The following is a 13,896-nucleotide window of genomic DNA, read 5'->3' as shown; positions in this document are numbered from 1 at the left end:
CGCGAACAGCTGGAGCGACAGGCTGCTGCGCTCGCCACTTCTGGGGCACCGCTGGCCTGGCGGGGAGCCCGGCCTCGCCAAGAGGACTCCGGGCCGGCCTTCGCGAACAATGGGCAGGCGCCCTGCGAAGGCCGCCCCTCAGACAGCTGTCCTCCAGCGGGGTTGGCCGGGGTCTGCTTCACTGGGAAGTGACGGAGGCTGCCAGTGGAGGAGCGGGCGGGGGTGGGCGAGGCGAGCAGTCAGGACCGTGCCCAGACCCGCGCCTCACGGGCCGCAGATCGCCGGGCACTGACAGGCTGTTCACGCCGTCGCAGCTGGTTGGTTAGGGGAAGCGGGATTGAGGAGCAGGAGCGTGAGCTGGGGGAGAGGGGCGGAATAGAGCTCTCCCCGGGGTGCCCCGGTCAGGCGGCTCCTAACTTTGGAGGGACCCTGAGGATGATTCCCAAAAAGGGGGGAGAAACTGCACCGTCCACTGGGAAAGCCTCTTCCCCTGTCCACCGCCGCTCGGGCCCCCGGTGCCCTCGCCCTGAAACGCGCCCGTGCCAACCTGGGGTTCGTAAGGTTAAATAGTATGTGGTACCCACTCATCAAAACTGAGGTTGGCAAATTTCGGGGATGCAGCCCGCGAGGTGGCCTCTGCTTTACACCTGGAGGAGCAGCGGAGCGGTTCTGGGCATCCTACACAAACTGACAAGCGCGCCCCGGTACCCCCCAGATCCACACCACGGCCCACGGGGAGCGGGCGCAAGAAAGAGCTCGGTCTCCCCGGCCCCCGGGGTCCAAAAATACCTTCATCTCCTCATTGATCTCCCTTTTCACTGGGTGAGCCGGCTTCCTGCTCCGTTTATTTTCCGGAGGTCTCCCTTCTTTCTCCATTTCTGCCATGTTTTTGTGTCTGGTTTCTGTGGAGATGAAATGGCTGCTGCCGCCGCCGGCGGTGGTGGTGGCGGCGGCGGCGGCGGTGGAGGTGGTGCTGATGGTGGCGAGGCTGGCGGAGGTAGCGGTGCTGGCGGGGCCGGGCCGGGCCGGGCCGCGAGGGGGAGGGCGGGCGGGCGCCGAGAAGCGGGGTCTCTTCTAGCTGAAGAGGACGTCAGTGGCTGTCACGGGTAAGGGTAGCTCGGGGAGTCTCGGGGATGCCGCCGCCGCCGCTCCGGCTCCTGCTGCCGCCGCCGCCGCCGCCGCAGCCAACGCCGCCGCTGCTGCCGCTGCCCCTGCCGCCTTCGCTGCCGCTGCCGCTCCCGCCGCCGCCGCCGCCGCCGCCGGGCCGCATCCTCGGGGCCCCGTGGAGTCGTCAGCCATCTTCCGTCGCTCTGTCCGTCCGCATGGGCGCGGGGAGCAAGGGCCGGCGCGAAGAGCGGCCCCGGGCGTGCGTGCGCGGCTGTGTGTGAGCCCGGGAGAGCGCGCCAGCCCCGGCGCCCAGCGCCTCCCGTGAGCCGAGCCGGGGGCGGGCCGGGGGCCGGCGCGGGAGGAGGGGAGGGAGCGCGGCCGGGAGGGGGCCGGAGGGAGGGGAAAGGTGGGGGGGCGAGGACAGCCCCCCCCGGCTCCAGAGCGGGCGTGGCTTCCACCGTCACTGGATACGCGGATGCTGCGCAGCTCCGGGGGCTGCTCGCGGCCGCCTGTTCATCCGCGGCGGGCACGGGCGGGACGCGGCGCCCCCCGCGGACACCACCTCCCCGCCACGCGCCCGGGGCGCCGTCGCCCGCCCTTACCCCAGCCCTTCTCCTCAGCTCCGCGAAGTGGGCTTAGTCGCGTGTGGAGTTGGTTTTTGAGCCTGTCCTAGGAGCCGCTGAGGAAAAATGAATGGGGGTGAAGGGAGGAGGTTGGGCGGTGGGAGGGCGCGGGACCTGAGGTCGCCTAGCGAGAGGGCCGCCGGCCCAGGGAGAGGGCTGACTGAGCCTGCCGCCTGGGGGTGCGGCGCTGGGGTCTTGGGGAAAGGAAACTGCAGCCCCGACGCGCTCTATCCTGGCAGCTGAATACGGGGCTGCAGTTTCCTTTCCCGGGGGCCACCGCAGAGTGCGCGGAGACTGGAGACCCCTTGGAGAGGTCCCCTGGCCCGTCCCGGCCGGTCCCCCACGCGGCGCTGCCTCGGACTGCGCTGGCAAGTAAGCTTTTGCCTCTCAAAGAGCCACTTAGAAGTAGGACATCTCGGCCTTCAGCCCCTTGATTTCTTTTTCCTCTTGTCTCTGTCTCTCTCTCTCTCTCTCTCTCTCTCTCTCTCTCTCTCTCTCACTCACTCACTCAGGCCCTGCTACAAAGTAACAGCTTTACGCATGACCCCACCTGCTCCCTTATCCGGGGTTTTGCCCAAAAGGTTGAGTTGAGTGGGCGCTTCTGGGAGCGCACTGTCCCGCTCCCGGAGCCCGGGCGCCCTCGCCACGCCCCGGTGGGATCCTCCCCTCCCCGTACGGTTGCACTTTCTCCCCACGACTTCCCAGCTAGCGTCTGACCTCCACCGAGCGGTGCTCGCTCCCTCAGCGCTCACAAGTCCCTTCTTAGGCCCTCTCCGGCCACGCCTGGGGCCGAGGTCTGATTGAGTCTGTCCCTGTCCCTCGGTTGAGGCATTGGTGTGACGGTTGGATAAGGTTTCCTTGAGACGCGCGGCTCTGAGCGCTCCCACACGGTGCAGAGGACACATTGACGTTCCCGGCTTCTCTTTCCCGCGCCGCGACATTTCATAATTACCTGACATAATTATGGGGGTGTCCATTGTTCCATTGCGAGTTAATGTGGAGTGTTCGTTATGACAGTGGTAGAACTTAAAATTACACAATTTTTTTAAGTTCCTAAAAGAATGAATTCCGTGTGGGGATATGAGTAAGCTTTCCATTGAAATCTCAGTTTGGCCTGTCAAACGAGGCTCATTCGCCTAATTTGCATTTTAGCATTGTTTTGTTTCTTAAACGTCAAATTAGAGATATCTGAGCGTGTTTGCAGGAGAGCTGAGTACCTCCACGTTGCCTATTTTGCATTTTAGCATCATTTTGTTTTTTCTTAAACGCCAACTTTAAAATACCTGGGAGTACACCCAGGAGGGCTGAGCACCTCCTCGCTCCTGATTTCTTTTCTTCTCGGTTCCGGGGAGGGGAGGAGAAGCTGCACCCTGCTCTGCCTGGCTGCCTAGATCCTGGGCAAGCGAGGAGGCCAGAGCGAGTCAGGCTTTGCGCCTGCAGAGGGTCCGCGCGAGAAACACTTGCGCCAAGGAAAAGTTACAATTCCTGAGACGCCCAAGAATCAACAGAGAAGGACTGATGAGGTTTTAGGAAGAGCTTTGCGGTACAGGCGTCCTCTATTTGTGATTTTCCCAGTAGCCTTAGGAGCGTATTCAGGTACACCCAGGTCGTGAGTCGCGAGTCCTCTGGCTGGGTTTCGAAGCCCGCAGCAGCCCACAGCGCACCTATGAAGATCCAGGTACCAATAACGCGGAGAGGAGCCTAAGGCTGTCGCAGCAACACTCCCCCCACTCCTGGAATGATAGTGCAACATCCGCCAGTGTGTGAGTGGGTGTATTTTGCGGTGGGGAGTATCCTTCCTAATGCTGTTGCTGGGATGGGAGGAGGAAGAGAGAGCCTTTCGGTTTTTAAAATCCGAATTTCATCCAAAACATCTGATAAATAATATGTGGGTTGGAGAGTTATCTTCTCTGTTCGATCCTGTTAGTCTTTAATGAGGGAAATAGTGAGAAAACTTTTGGGGGAGGCTTTTGAATATTCTAAAACTGTGGAAATATATGTTGTAAACTGTAGGCAAAAAGAAGCTTTTTGTCTTCTGTAAACATATTTAAGTTCCCTCTGTTTCCTTTGGTGCCAGAAGCATTACAATTGATTCAGTGTTGAGCCGCTGATATCAAATAGCAAGTTATATACCCCAAGTCCTAAGATACAGTTTCACAAGTTAAGAATAAAATAAACAGAAAAGGTGAGCTGTAGCCCAGATTTATATTTAGAGGCAGCTATACTTCCTTTAAAGAAAATGACTTACTCTGTGATGGTTCAGGCATTTAATAAAAATAATGATATTGAACAGCCACCTGTTCCTTCACAAGCATATGTCCTTCAGAAACTGAGGTGAGAATATTGTATTGAAATCCACAATGCACATCTTTGGTGACAGAAAGGAGGTTCATAAAGTATGTATGAGGAAAACTTCAGAATGAACTTCAGAAGTAATACCTTTTAACGACCCTAGGTTTCTTCAAATCTGTAGCTGAAGACAATTATAGCAAGAGATGCTGCTTTATGAATTTGGATATACCATAAGTTAAATAATGTTCCCTGAATAACTTCATAATCCGTAAGAGTATAGCTACACAGGTAGGAACAATACATTATATGCATCTCAGAAGAGCCCCCCTCTTCTGCTCCAATAACATATCCTTTTGCTCCCTAACCACTAGCAGTCTCCTGCGTGCTTTCTCCCCCCGCCCCTCTTTTTCTCTCCAGCCACACAGATCATCCAAGTTTCCAGACATGCAATTAATCCTCAATTTTCACTCTACTACCCCTGCCAGTCATTAAGATAGGTATAGGACTGATCTTTCATATATTCCTCAGGTACTATTTTGTGACTTCTTTTACTCTTTAAGGCTAGTCATCATGCTCACTCTACCCTGATTCACCTAGAAAACACATTAGGGAGAGGATGAGAAGACCCCAGGATGTCTGCCTTGGGCTTCCAACCTCCATATTTGCTTCTTTTTTGTCTCCAACAACACTTACTCAGAGGCCCAGTCCTCATGCCTGGTGAGGAATTAATAAACACTAACTGATTGATTAGTATGACATAATAATAAACTTTAAAAGTTTTTCTGTATTATTGTAATGACAAACTTTAAAAGGTTTTCTGTATTATCTTGAAAAACTGTGATTTAACCAAATATGGAACTAAAATACATGAAATAATTACTATACTGAACACATTATAGTAATTATCTTTATTTAACAATCACAAAACTCTATGAGGCTGTTTCTACTATTATGCCCCCATTTCACAGATGAGAAAACTTAGGCTTATATAAGCTATTAAGAGAAAATTTATTGGCCAGGGGCGGTGGCTCACACCTGTAATCCCAACACTTTGGGAGGTTGAGGGAGGTGGATTACTTGAGGTCAGGGGTTTGAGACCAGCCTGGCCAACACGGTGAAACCCCATCTCTACTAAAAATATAAAAATTAGCTGTGTGTGGTGGCACGTGCCTGTAGTCCCAGCTACTCAGGAGGCTGAGGCACGAGAATCGCTTGAACCCTGGACGTGGAGGTTGCAGTGAGCCTAGATTGTGCCACTGCATTCCAGGCTGGGTGACAGAGCAAGAATGCATCAGAAAGAAAGAAAGAAAGAAAGAAAGAGAGAGAGAGAGCGAGAGAGAGAGAGAGGGAGGGAGGGAGGGAGGGAGGAAGGAAGGAAAGAAGGAAGAAAGAAAGGAAGGAAGGAAAGAAAGGAAAAAGAGAGAAGCTATTAAGTATTGGGATTTGAATCCATAACTTTCTGTTCAACTCTAGGTTTTCTGAATTTCTTCAACAGTCTGTATTTTATCTAATCTAAGGCCCACATTTTTCCCATTTTAACATATATAAGATTGTAATGCATCTTACACTGAACTCTTACAATTATAAATGGCATCTTTATTTCTCAATAGTATATAAAATATCAGTGCATTTTCCAAGGAGTGGTGCGTTAGGTTCCATTGGGTGGTACTGTAATAACAACTCATCAGAAAATCTCAGGGACTTAAAACAAAGGTTGTTCAAACAAAGTCAGATGAAGATCTGCATGACTCTCCACAGCAACTATCCTCCATGCAATGACTTGGTACTGCCCTTCTGTATCAACTTGTGCTTCCACAGTCACCATTCTAGGGGAAGATAAGACCCCTGGAGGATCTCCTACCACCAATGAAATGCTACAGCCTTGTAGTGACAGGTCACTTTTTCCTCTAATCCATTGGCTAGAATTAGTCACATGGCTCTGCCCAACTGGTAGGAAAGCTAGGAAGTTTAATCCTTCTAAGTCTCACAGAGGAGAGGAGAACTGAATATGGGTGAGCATGTCATGTTTGTACCACAAAAGCATTTTCAGTTCATTAAAATATGGTCATTAGGACCCATTAATATAAATATTGGGAGTCTGTTTTATTCAAAACCAATGAGCAGTGCTTGATCTGTGATTTGTTATATTGTATCTAAAACATACTTTCAAAATTCAAGTACATGTTTAATTGCAAAAAACAGAATTCTAGAATCAATTTCAAAAAGAATATTATGAAAGAGCACAACAGTGATGCCAGATTTTAACCAGGTGTCTATAGATGAGCCTCCAAGGCTCTGCAACTTCCTAAAGTGAATTTTTCAGTGAACATTTTTTTCTGGAGAGTGAGTACATACCTGACATCATATTCTCAATTGAGGTTCATGATTTATTCATTCATTTATTCAACAAGGTCCCACTGTGCTTGGTGCTTGGAAACCAGCAGCAAACATGACAGAGAAGTCCCCAAATTTCTTGAAGCTTATAGTCTGGAAAGGGGTCAATAAACAAGCAAACAAGTAACAAAGAAGAGAATTGTAAATCCAGACAGGTGACACAGAAGGACAATGTGATAGAAGGTGGGTATATGGGCAGAGAGTCTGCTTTAGCTAAAGTGATCATGAAAGACTTCTCTGAGGAGAAATTTGACCTGAAACAGGAAATATGAGAAGGAACATTCAGAGATTTTAGAATCCTAGAGAAAAGTGTTCTGGTCAGAATTTTTTTTGGGGGGGGTGTAAAATGCTTTTATTTCTTTGAGGGCCTGCTCTCTCATGTGATGCTATACTAGAGTCACATTGGAATTTGGTATTTTATTGCTACAAAGAGTCTGCTTTGTCAGTGTTTTTTTTTTTCTTCTTTTTTTTTATTTTTTATTTTTTATTGCATTTTAGGTTTTGGGGTACATGTGAAGAACAGGCAAGATTGTTGCGTAGGTACACACATGGCAGTGTGATTTGCTGCCTTCCTCCCCTTCACCTATATCTGGCATTTCTCCTCATGCTATCTCTCCCCAACTCCCCACCCCCTGCTGTCCCTCCCCTATTTCCCCCCAACAGACCCCAGTGATGCTCCCCTCCCTGTGTCCATGTGTTCTCATTGTTCAACACCCACCTATGAGTGAGAACATGCGGTGTTTGATTTTCTGTTCTTGTGTCAGTTTGCTGAGAATGATGGTTTCCCGGTTCATCCATGTCCCTACAAAGGACACAAACTCATCGTTTTTAATGGCTGCATAATATTCCATGGTGTATATGTGCCACATTTTCCCCTTCCGGTCTGTCATCGATGGGCATTTGGGTTGGTTCCAGGTCTTTGCTATTGTAAACTGTGCTGCAGTAGACATTTGTGTGCATGTGTCCTTATAGTAGAACGATTTATAATCCTTTCGATATATACCTAGTAATGGGATTGCTGGGTCAAATGGAATTTCTATTTCTAGGTCCTTGAGGAATCACCACACTGTCTTCCACAATGGTTGAACTAATTTACACTCCCATCAGCAGTGTAAAAGTGTTCCTATTTCTCCACGTCCTCTCCAGCATCTGTTGTCTCCAGATTTTTTAATGATCGCCATTCTAACTGGCGTGAGATGGTATCTCAATGTAGTTTTGATTTGCATTTCTCTAATGACCAGTGATGATGAGCATTTTTTCATATGTTTCTTGGCCTCATGTATGTCTTCTTTTGTAAAGTGTCTGTTCATATCCTTTACCCACTTTTGAATGGGCTTGTTTTTTTATTGTAAATCTGTTTGAGTTCTTTCTAAATTCTGGATATCAGCCCTTTGTCAGATGGGTAAACTGCAAAAATTTTTTCCCATTCTGTTGGTTGCCGATTCACTCTAATGACTGTTTCTTTGGCTGTGCAGAAGCTGTGGTGTTTGATTAGGTCCCATTTGTCTATTTTGGCTTTTGTTGTCAATGCTTTTGGTGTTTTGGTCATGAAGTCCTTGCCTACTCCTATGTCCTGAATGGTTTTGCCTAGATTTTCTTCTAGGGTTTTTATGGTCTTTGGTCTTATGTTTAAGTCTTTAATCCATCTGGAGTTAATTTGAGTGTAAGGTGTCAGGAAGGGGTCCAGCTTCTGCTTTCTGCACATAGCTAGCCAGTTTTCCCAACACCATTTATTAAACAGGGAATCCTTTCCCCATTGCTTTTGTCAGGTTTATCAAAGATTGGATGGTTGTAGATATGTTGTGTTGCCTCCGAGGCCTCTGTTCTGTTCCATTGGTCTATATCTCTGTTTTGATATCAGTACCATGCTGTTTTGATTACTGTAGCCTTGTAGTATAGTTTGAGGTCTGGTCGTGTGATGCCTCCCGCTTTGTTCTTTTTGCTTAGAATTGACTTTGCTATGTGGGCTCTCTTTTGGTTCCATATAAAGTTTAAGGTGGTTTTTTCCAGTTCTGCGAAGAAAGTCATTGGTAGCTTGATGGGGATAGCATTGAAACTGTAAATTACTTTGGGCATTATGGCCATTTTCACAATATTGATTCTTCCTAACCATGAACATGGAATGTTTCTCCATCTGTTTGTGTCCTCTCTGATTTTGTTGAGCAGTGGTTTGTAGTTCTCCTTGAAGCGGTCCTTCATATTCCTTGTTAGTTGTATTCCTAGGTTTTTTTAATTCTCTTTGTAGCAATTGTAAATGGCAGTTAGTTCTTGATTTGGCTGTCTTTTTTGGGGTGGTAGGCTCTTAATTGCTGCCTCAACTTCAGACCTTGTTATTGGTCTATTCAGGGTTTCGACTTCTTCCTGGTTTAGGCTTGGGAGGAGGCAAGTGTCCAGGAATTTATCCATTTCTTCCAGGTTTATATCCTGAGACTTTGCTGAAGTTGCTTATCAGTTTCAGGAGATTTTGGGCTGAGACGATGGGGTCTTCTAGGTATACAATCATGTTGTCTGCAAATAGAGACGATTTGGCTTCCTCCTTTCCTATTTGAGTAACCTTTATTTCTTTTTCTTGCCTGATTATTCTGGATAGAACTTCTAGTACTATATTGAATAGGAGTGGTGAGAGAGGGCATCCTTGTCTAGTGCCATATTTTAAAGGAAATGCTTCCAGTTTTTGCCCATTCAGTATGATATTGGCTGTTGGTTTGTCGTAAATAGCTTTTATTATTTTGAGATACGTTCTGTCAATACCTAGTTTATTGAGGATTTTTAGCATACAGGCTGTTGAATTTTGTCAAAGGCCTTCTCTGCATCAATTGAGATAATTATGTGGTTTTTGTCTTTGGTTCTGTTTATGTGGTGAATTACGTTTATAGACTTGCATATGTTGAACCAGCCTTGCATCCCCAGGATGAAGCCTACTTGATCATGGTGGATAAGCTTTTTGATGTGTTGTTGTGATCATCTTGCCAGTATTTTATTGAAGATTTTTGCATCTATGTTCATCATGGATATTGGCCTGAAGTTTTCTTTTCTTGTTGAGTCTCTGCCGGGTTTTGGTATCAGGATGATGTTGGTCTCATAAAATGATTTGGGAAGGATTCCCTCTTTTTGGATTATTTGGAATAGTTTCAGAAGGAATGGTACCAGCTCCTCTTTGTATGTCTGGTAGAATTCGGCTGTGAACCCATCTGGACCTGGACTTTTTTTGTGTGGTAGGCTCTTAATTGCTGCCTCAACTTCAGACCTTGTTATTGATCTATTCAGGGTTTTGATTTCTTCCTGGTTTAGGCTTGGGAGGAGGCAAGTGTCCAGGAGTTTATCCATTTCTTCTAGGTTTACTAGTTTATGTGCATAGAGTTGTTTGTAATAATCTCTGATGATGGTTTGAATTTCTGTGGAATCTATGGTGATATCCCCTTTATCGTTTTTATTGCATCTATTTGGTTATTCTCTCTTTTCTTTTTTATTAATCTGGCTAGTGGTCTATTTTGTTGATCTTTTTGAAAAACCAGCTCCTGGATTTATTGATTTTTTGAAGGGTTTTTGGTGTCTGTATCTCCTTCAGTTCTGCTCTGATTTTAGTTATTTCTTGTCTTCTGCTAGGTTTTCAGCTTTTTTGATCTTGCTCCTCTAGGTCTTTCAAATTTGACAATAGGGTGTCAATTTTAGATCTCTCCTTGCTTCTCATGTGGGCACTTATTGCTATATATTTTCCTCTGGAGACTGCTTTAAATGTGTCCCACAGATTCTGGTATGTTGTGTCTTCGTTCTCATTGGTTTCGAAGAACATCTTTATTTCTGCCTTCATTTCATTGTTTATCCAGTCAACATTCAAGAGCTAGTTGTTCACTTGCCATGAAGCTGAGCGGTTCTGAGTTAGTTTCTGAATTCTGAGTTCTAATTTGATTGAACTGTGGTCTGAGAGACTGTTTGTTATGATTTCTGTTCTTTTGCATTTGCTGAGGATTCATTTACTTCCAATTAGGTGGTCAATTTTAGAGTAGGTATGATGTGGTGCAGAGAAGAATGTATATTCTGTGGATTTGGGGTGGAGAGTTCTGTAAATGCTATTAGGTTTGCTTGTTCCAGGTCTGAGTTCAAGTCCTGGATATCCTCGTTAATTTTCTGTCTGGTTGATCTGTCTAATATTGACAGTGGGGTGTTAAAGTCTCCCACTATTATTGTGTGGGAGTCTAAGTCTCTTTGTAAGTCATTAAGAACTTGCCTTATGTATCTGGGTGTTCCTGTATTGGGTGCGTATATATTTAGGATTGTTAGCTCTTGTTGCATTGATCCTTTTACCATTGAGTAATGTCCTTCTTTGTCTCTTTTGATCTTTATTGCTTTAAAGTCTATTTTATCAGAGACGAGAACTGCAACTCCTGCTTTTTTTTTTTTTTTTTTTTGCTCTCCATTTGCTTGGTAAATCTTCCTCCATCCCTTTATTTTGAGCCTTTGTGTATCCTTGCATGTGAGATGGGTTTCCTGGATACAGCGCACCAATGGGTTTTGGCTTTTTATCCAATTTACCAGTCTGTATCTTTTGATTGGGGCATTTAGTCCATTTACATTTAGGGTTAATATTGTTATGTGTGAATTTGATACTGCCATTTTGATGCTAGCTGGCTGTTAGTTGATGCAGATTCTTCATTTTGTTGTTGCTCTTTAGCATTTGGTATGTTTTTGGAGTGGCTGGTACTGGTTGTTCCTTTCTAAGTGTAGTGCCTCTTTCAGGAGCTCTTGTAAAGCAGGCCTGGTGGTGATGAAATCTCTGAGTACTTGCTTGTTCACAAAGGATTTTATTTTTCTTTCACTTATGAGGCTTAGTTTGGCTGGATATGAAATTCTTGGTTGAAAGTTCTTTTCTTTAAGGATGTTGAATATTGGCCCCCACTCTCTTCTAGCTTGTAGGGTTTCTGCCAAGAGATCTGCTGTGAGTCTGATGGGTTTCCCTTTGTGGGTGACCCGACCTTTCTCTCTGGCCGCCCTTAGCATTTTCTCATTCATTTCAACCCTGGTAAATCTGACGATTATGTGCCTTGCGGTTGCTCTTCTTGAGGAATATCTTTGTGGTGTTCTATTTCCTGGACTTGAATATTGGCCTGCCTTGCTAGGTTGGGGAAGTTTTACTGGATAATATCCTGAAGAGTATTTTCCAGCTTGGATTCATTCTCTTCATCACATTCAGGTACACCTATCAAATGTAGATTAGGTCTTTTCACATAGTCCCATATTTCTTGGATACTTTGTTCATTCCTTTTTACCCTTTTTTCTCTAATCTTGCCTTCTCATTTTATTTCATTGAGTTGGTCTTCGTCCTCTGATGTCCTTTCTTCTGCTTGGTCAATTTGGCTGTTGAAACTTGTGCATGCTTCGTGAAGTTCTCATGTTATGTTTTTCAGCTCCATCAATTCACTTATATTCCTCTCTAAGTTGTCCATTCTCGTTAGCATCTTGTCAAACCTTTTTTCAATCTTCTTTGCATTGGGTTAGAACATGTTCTTTTAGCTCACAGAAGTTTCTTATTACCCACCCTCTTAAGTCTGATTCTGTCATTTCATCACACTCATTCTCCATCCAGCCTTGTTCTCTTGCTGATGAGGAGTTGTGATCCCTTGTAGGAGGAGAGGTGTTCTGGTTTTGGGTGTTTTCATCCTTTCTGTGCTGGTTTCTTCCCATCTTTGTGGATTTATCCACCTGTCGTCTTTGTAGTTGCTGACTTTCAGATTGGGTCTCTGAGTGGACATCCAGTTTGTTGATGATGAAGTTATTTCTGTTTCTTAGTTTTCCTTCTACCAGTCAGGCCCGTCTGCTGTAGGACTGCTGAGGTCCAGTCCAGGCCCTGCTTGCCTGGGGATCACCTGCAGCAGCTGCAGAACAGGAAGGGTTGCTGCCAGTTTCTTCTTCTGCTCTCTTTGTCCCAGAAGGATGCCCGCTAAATGTCAGTCTGATCTCTCCTTTATGAGGTGACTCTTTGGATATATGGGGGTCAGAGAGCTGCTTGAGGAGACAGCCTGTCCTTTATAGGAGCTCAGATGCTGAGCTGTGAGCTCTGTTGTTCATTCAGAGCTGCTGGGCAGGCACATTTAAGTCTGCTGCAGCAGAACTCATAAACCCTTTTTTTCCCCAGGTGCTCTGTCCCGAGGAGTTAGGGTTTTATGAGTTTCTGTTGTGCTGCTGCCTTTTTTTCAGGGCTGCCCTGCCCAGCAAGGAGGCAGCCTAGTCACTGTCTGCCTGCAGAGGCTTTGCTGAGCTGCTGTGGGCTCTGCCCAGCTGCTGTGTGAACTTCCCTGCAGTCCTGTTTATATGGGTGTAGTTAGAACTGCCTCGGCAATGGTGGCCCACCTCTGTAATGGCGGACTCTCTCTGTAATGGCAGGTTGCCTCGGTAATGGCAGGCTGCCTCAGTAATGGCAGACTACCTCCGTAGGGATGGATTGCCTCGGTAATGGCAGACGCGCCTCCCCCACAGATCTGGACCATCCCAGCTTCAGCTGTGCTTGCTGTGAAACTCTCAACCCAGAGCATTTCCAATTGCTGTTTTTGTGGGGGGGGGGGGAGGGGTGGGACCAGCCGAGCCTGATCACCTGGCTCCCTGCCTCAGAGCCTTTTTTTTTAGTTGAATGATCAACTCTCTCCCAGGTGTTCCAGTTGCCTGTTGAAAAGGTGCTGGGATCTGTGTGATTTCCTGTGTGGTGACCCACTGCACTGGCTGAAACAGTGGCGCTGAGATTCGTGGCACTTTTTTGCCCAGGAATCTCCTGGCCTGGCTCCCTGTTTCAGTCCCCTTTTTAATCAGATGAATGGGCAACTCTGCCTTCCCAGAGCTCCAATTGCCAGCTTAAAAGGGCACCCAGACCAGTGTATTTTGTATAAAAACTGCCATGCTGCGGTGCCAGCAAAACAGCCACACCAGCCAAAACAGCCACACTGGCGACTCATGGGACTCTTCCACCTGGGAATCTCCTGGTCTGTGGACAGATAAAAATCTGTCTGGAAATGTAGCGTCCACTCACCCTCTGCGCTTTCACTGGGAGCTGCAATCCTGAGCTGCTCCTAATCGGCCATCTTGGATCTTCCTCTCTAGTTAGAATTTTAAAGGAGCTGAAAAATGGATATGCTCAGCATGTCTGAGAAATTGAAAGGTATCTGGAATGTAGAGTATGAGAAGAGTGGCAGGAGGAGGAGTGAAAGAGGAAATGCAAAGGCCGGATTATATGAAGCCTACAGGTCATGGGGAGGGCTCAGGATTTTATTTTAAGAGCACTGTGGACAAACACACAGTAGAAAGACACCCTCCTTTGCATGGGAAGGCCTAAGTTTCTCTCTGGCTCCACTATTTGTATGTGTGGGTCATCTGGCCATCATTAGCTCAGCCATTAAACCCCAATTTATCCCAGTTGGCTACACGGCTGAGTGGGGTTCCTCCCCCAACCCCATCCCCATTCCAAGAACATCTTGGCCTCCTTTTTCATACA

The 13,896-nt window shown here is 46.8% G+C and overlaps 1 protein-coding gene across 3 annotated transcripts in view; it reads right to left on the bottom strand.

Moving 5' to 3' along the window:
- SOBP (sine oculis binding protein homolog) overlaps nucleotides 1-1,440 on the bottom strand; it is a 167,833-nt gene extending 166,393 nt beyond the window's left edge. For all 3 annotated transcript variants that reach the window (XM_078369894.1, XM_078369895.1, XM_035296444.3), the window contains exon 1: nucleotides 790-1,440. In XM_078369894.1, coding sequence (XP_078226020.1) covers nucleotides 790-885 — 96 coding nt within the window. In that variant the 5' untranslated portion in view covers nucleotides 886-1,440. The remainder of the gene's footprint in view (nucleotides 1-789) is intronic.
- Between the last annotated feature and the right edge of the window lie 12,456 nt (nucleotides 1,441-13,896).

Source organism: Callithrix jacchus, chromosome 4 (assembly GCF_049354715.1).
Source record: "Callithrix jacchus isolate 240 chromosome 4, calJac240_pri, whole genome shotgun sequence".
NCBI classification, from domain to species: domain Eukaryota; kingdom Metazoa; phylum Chordata; class Mammalia; order Primates; family Cebidae; genus Callithrix; species Callithrix jacchus.
This window is presented reverse-complemented; position numbering and strand designations above follow the sequence as displayed.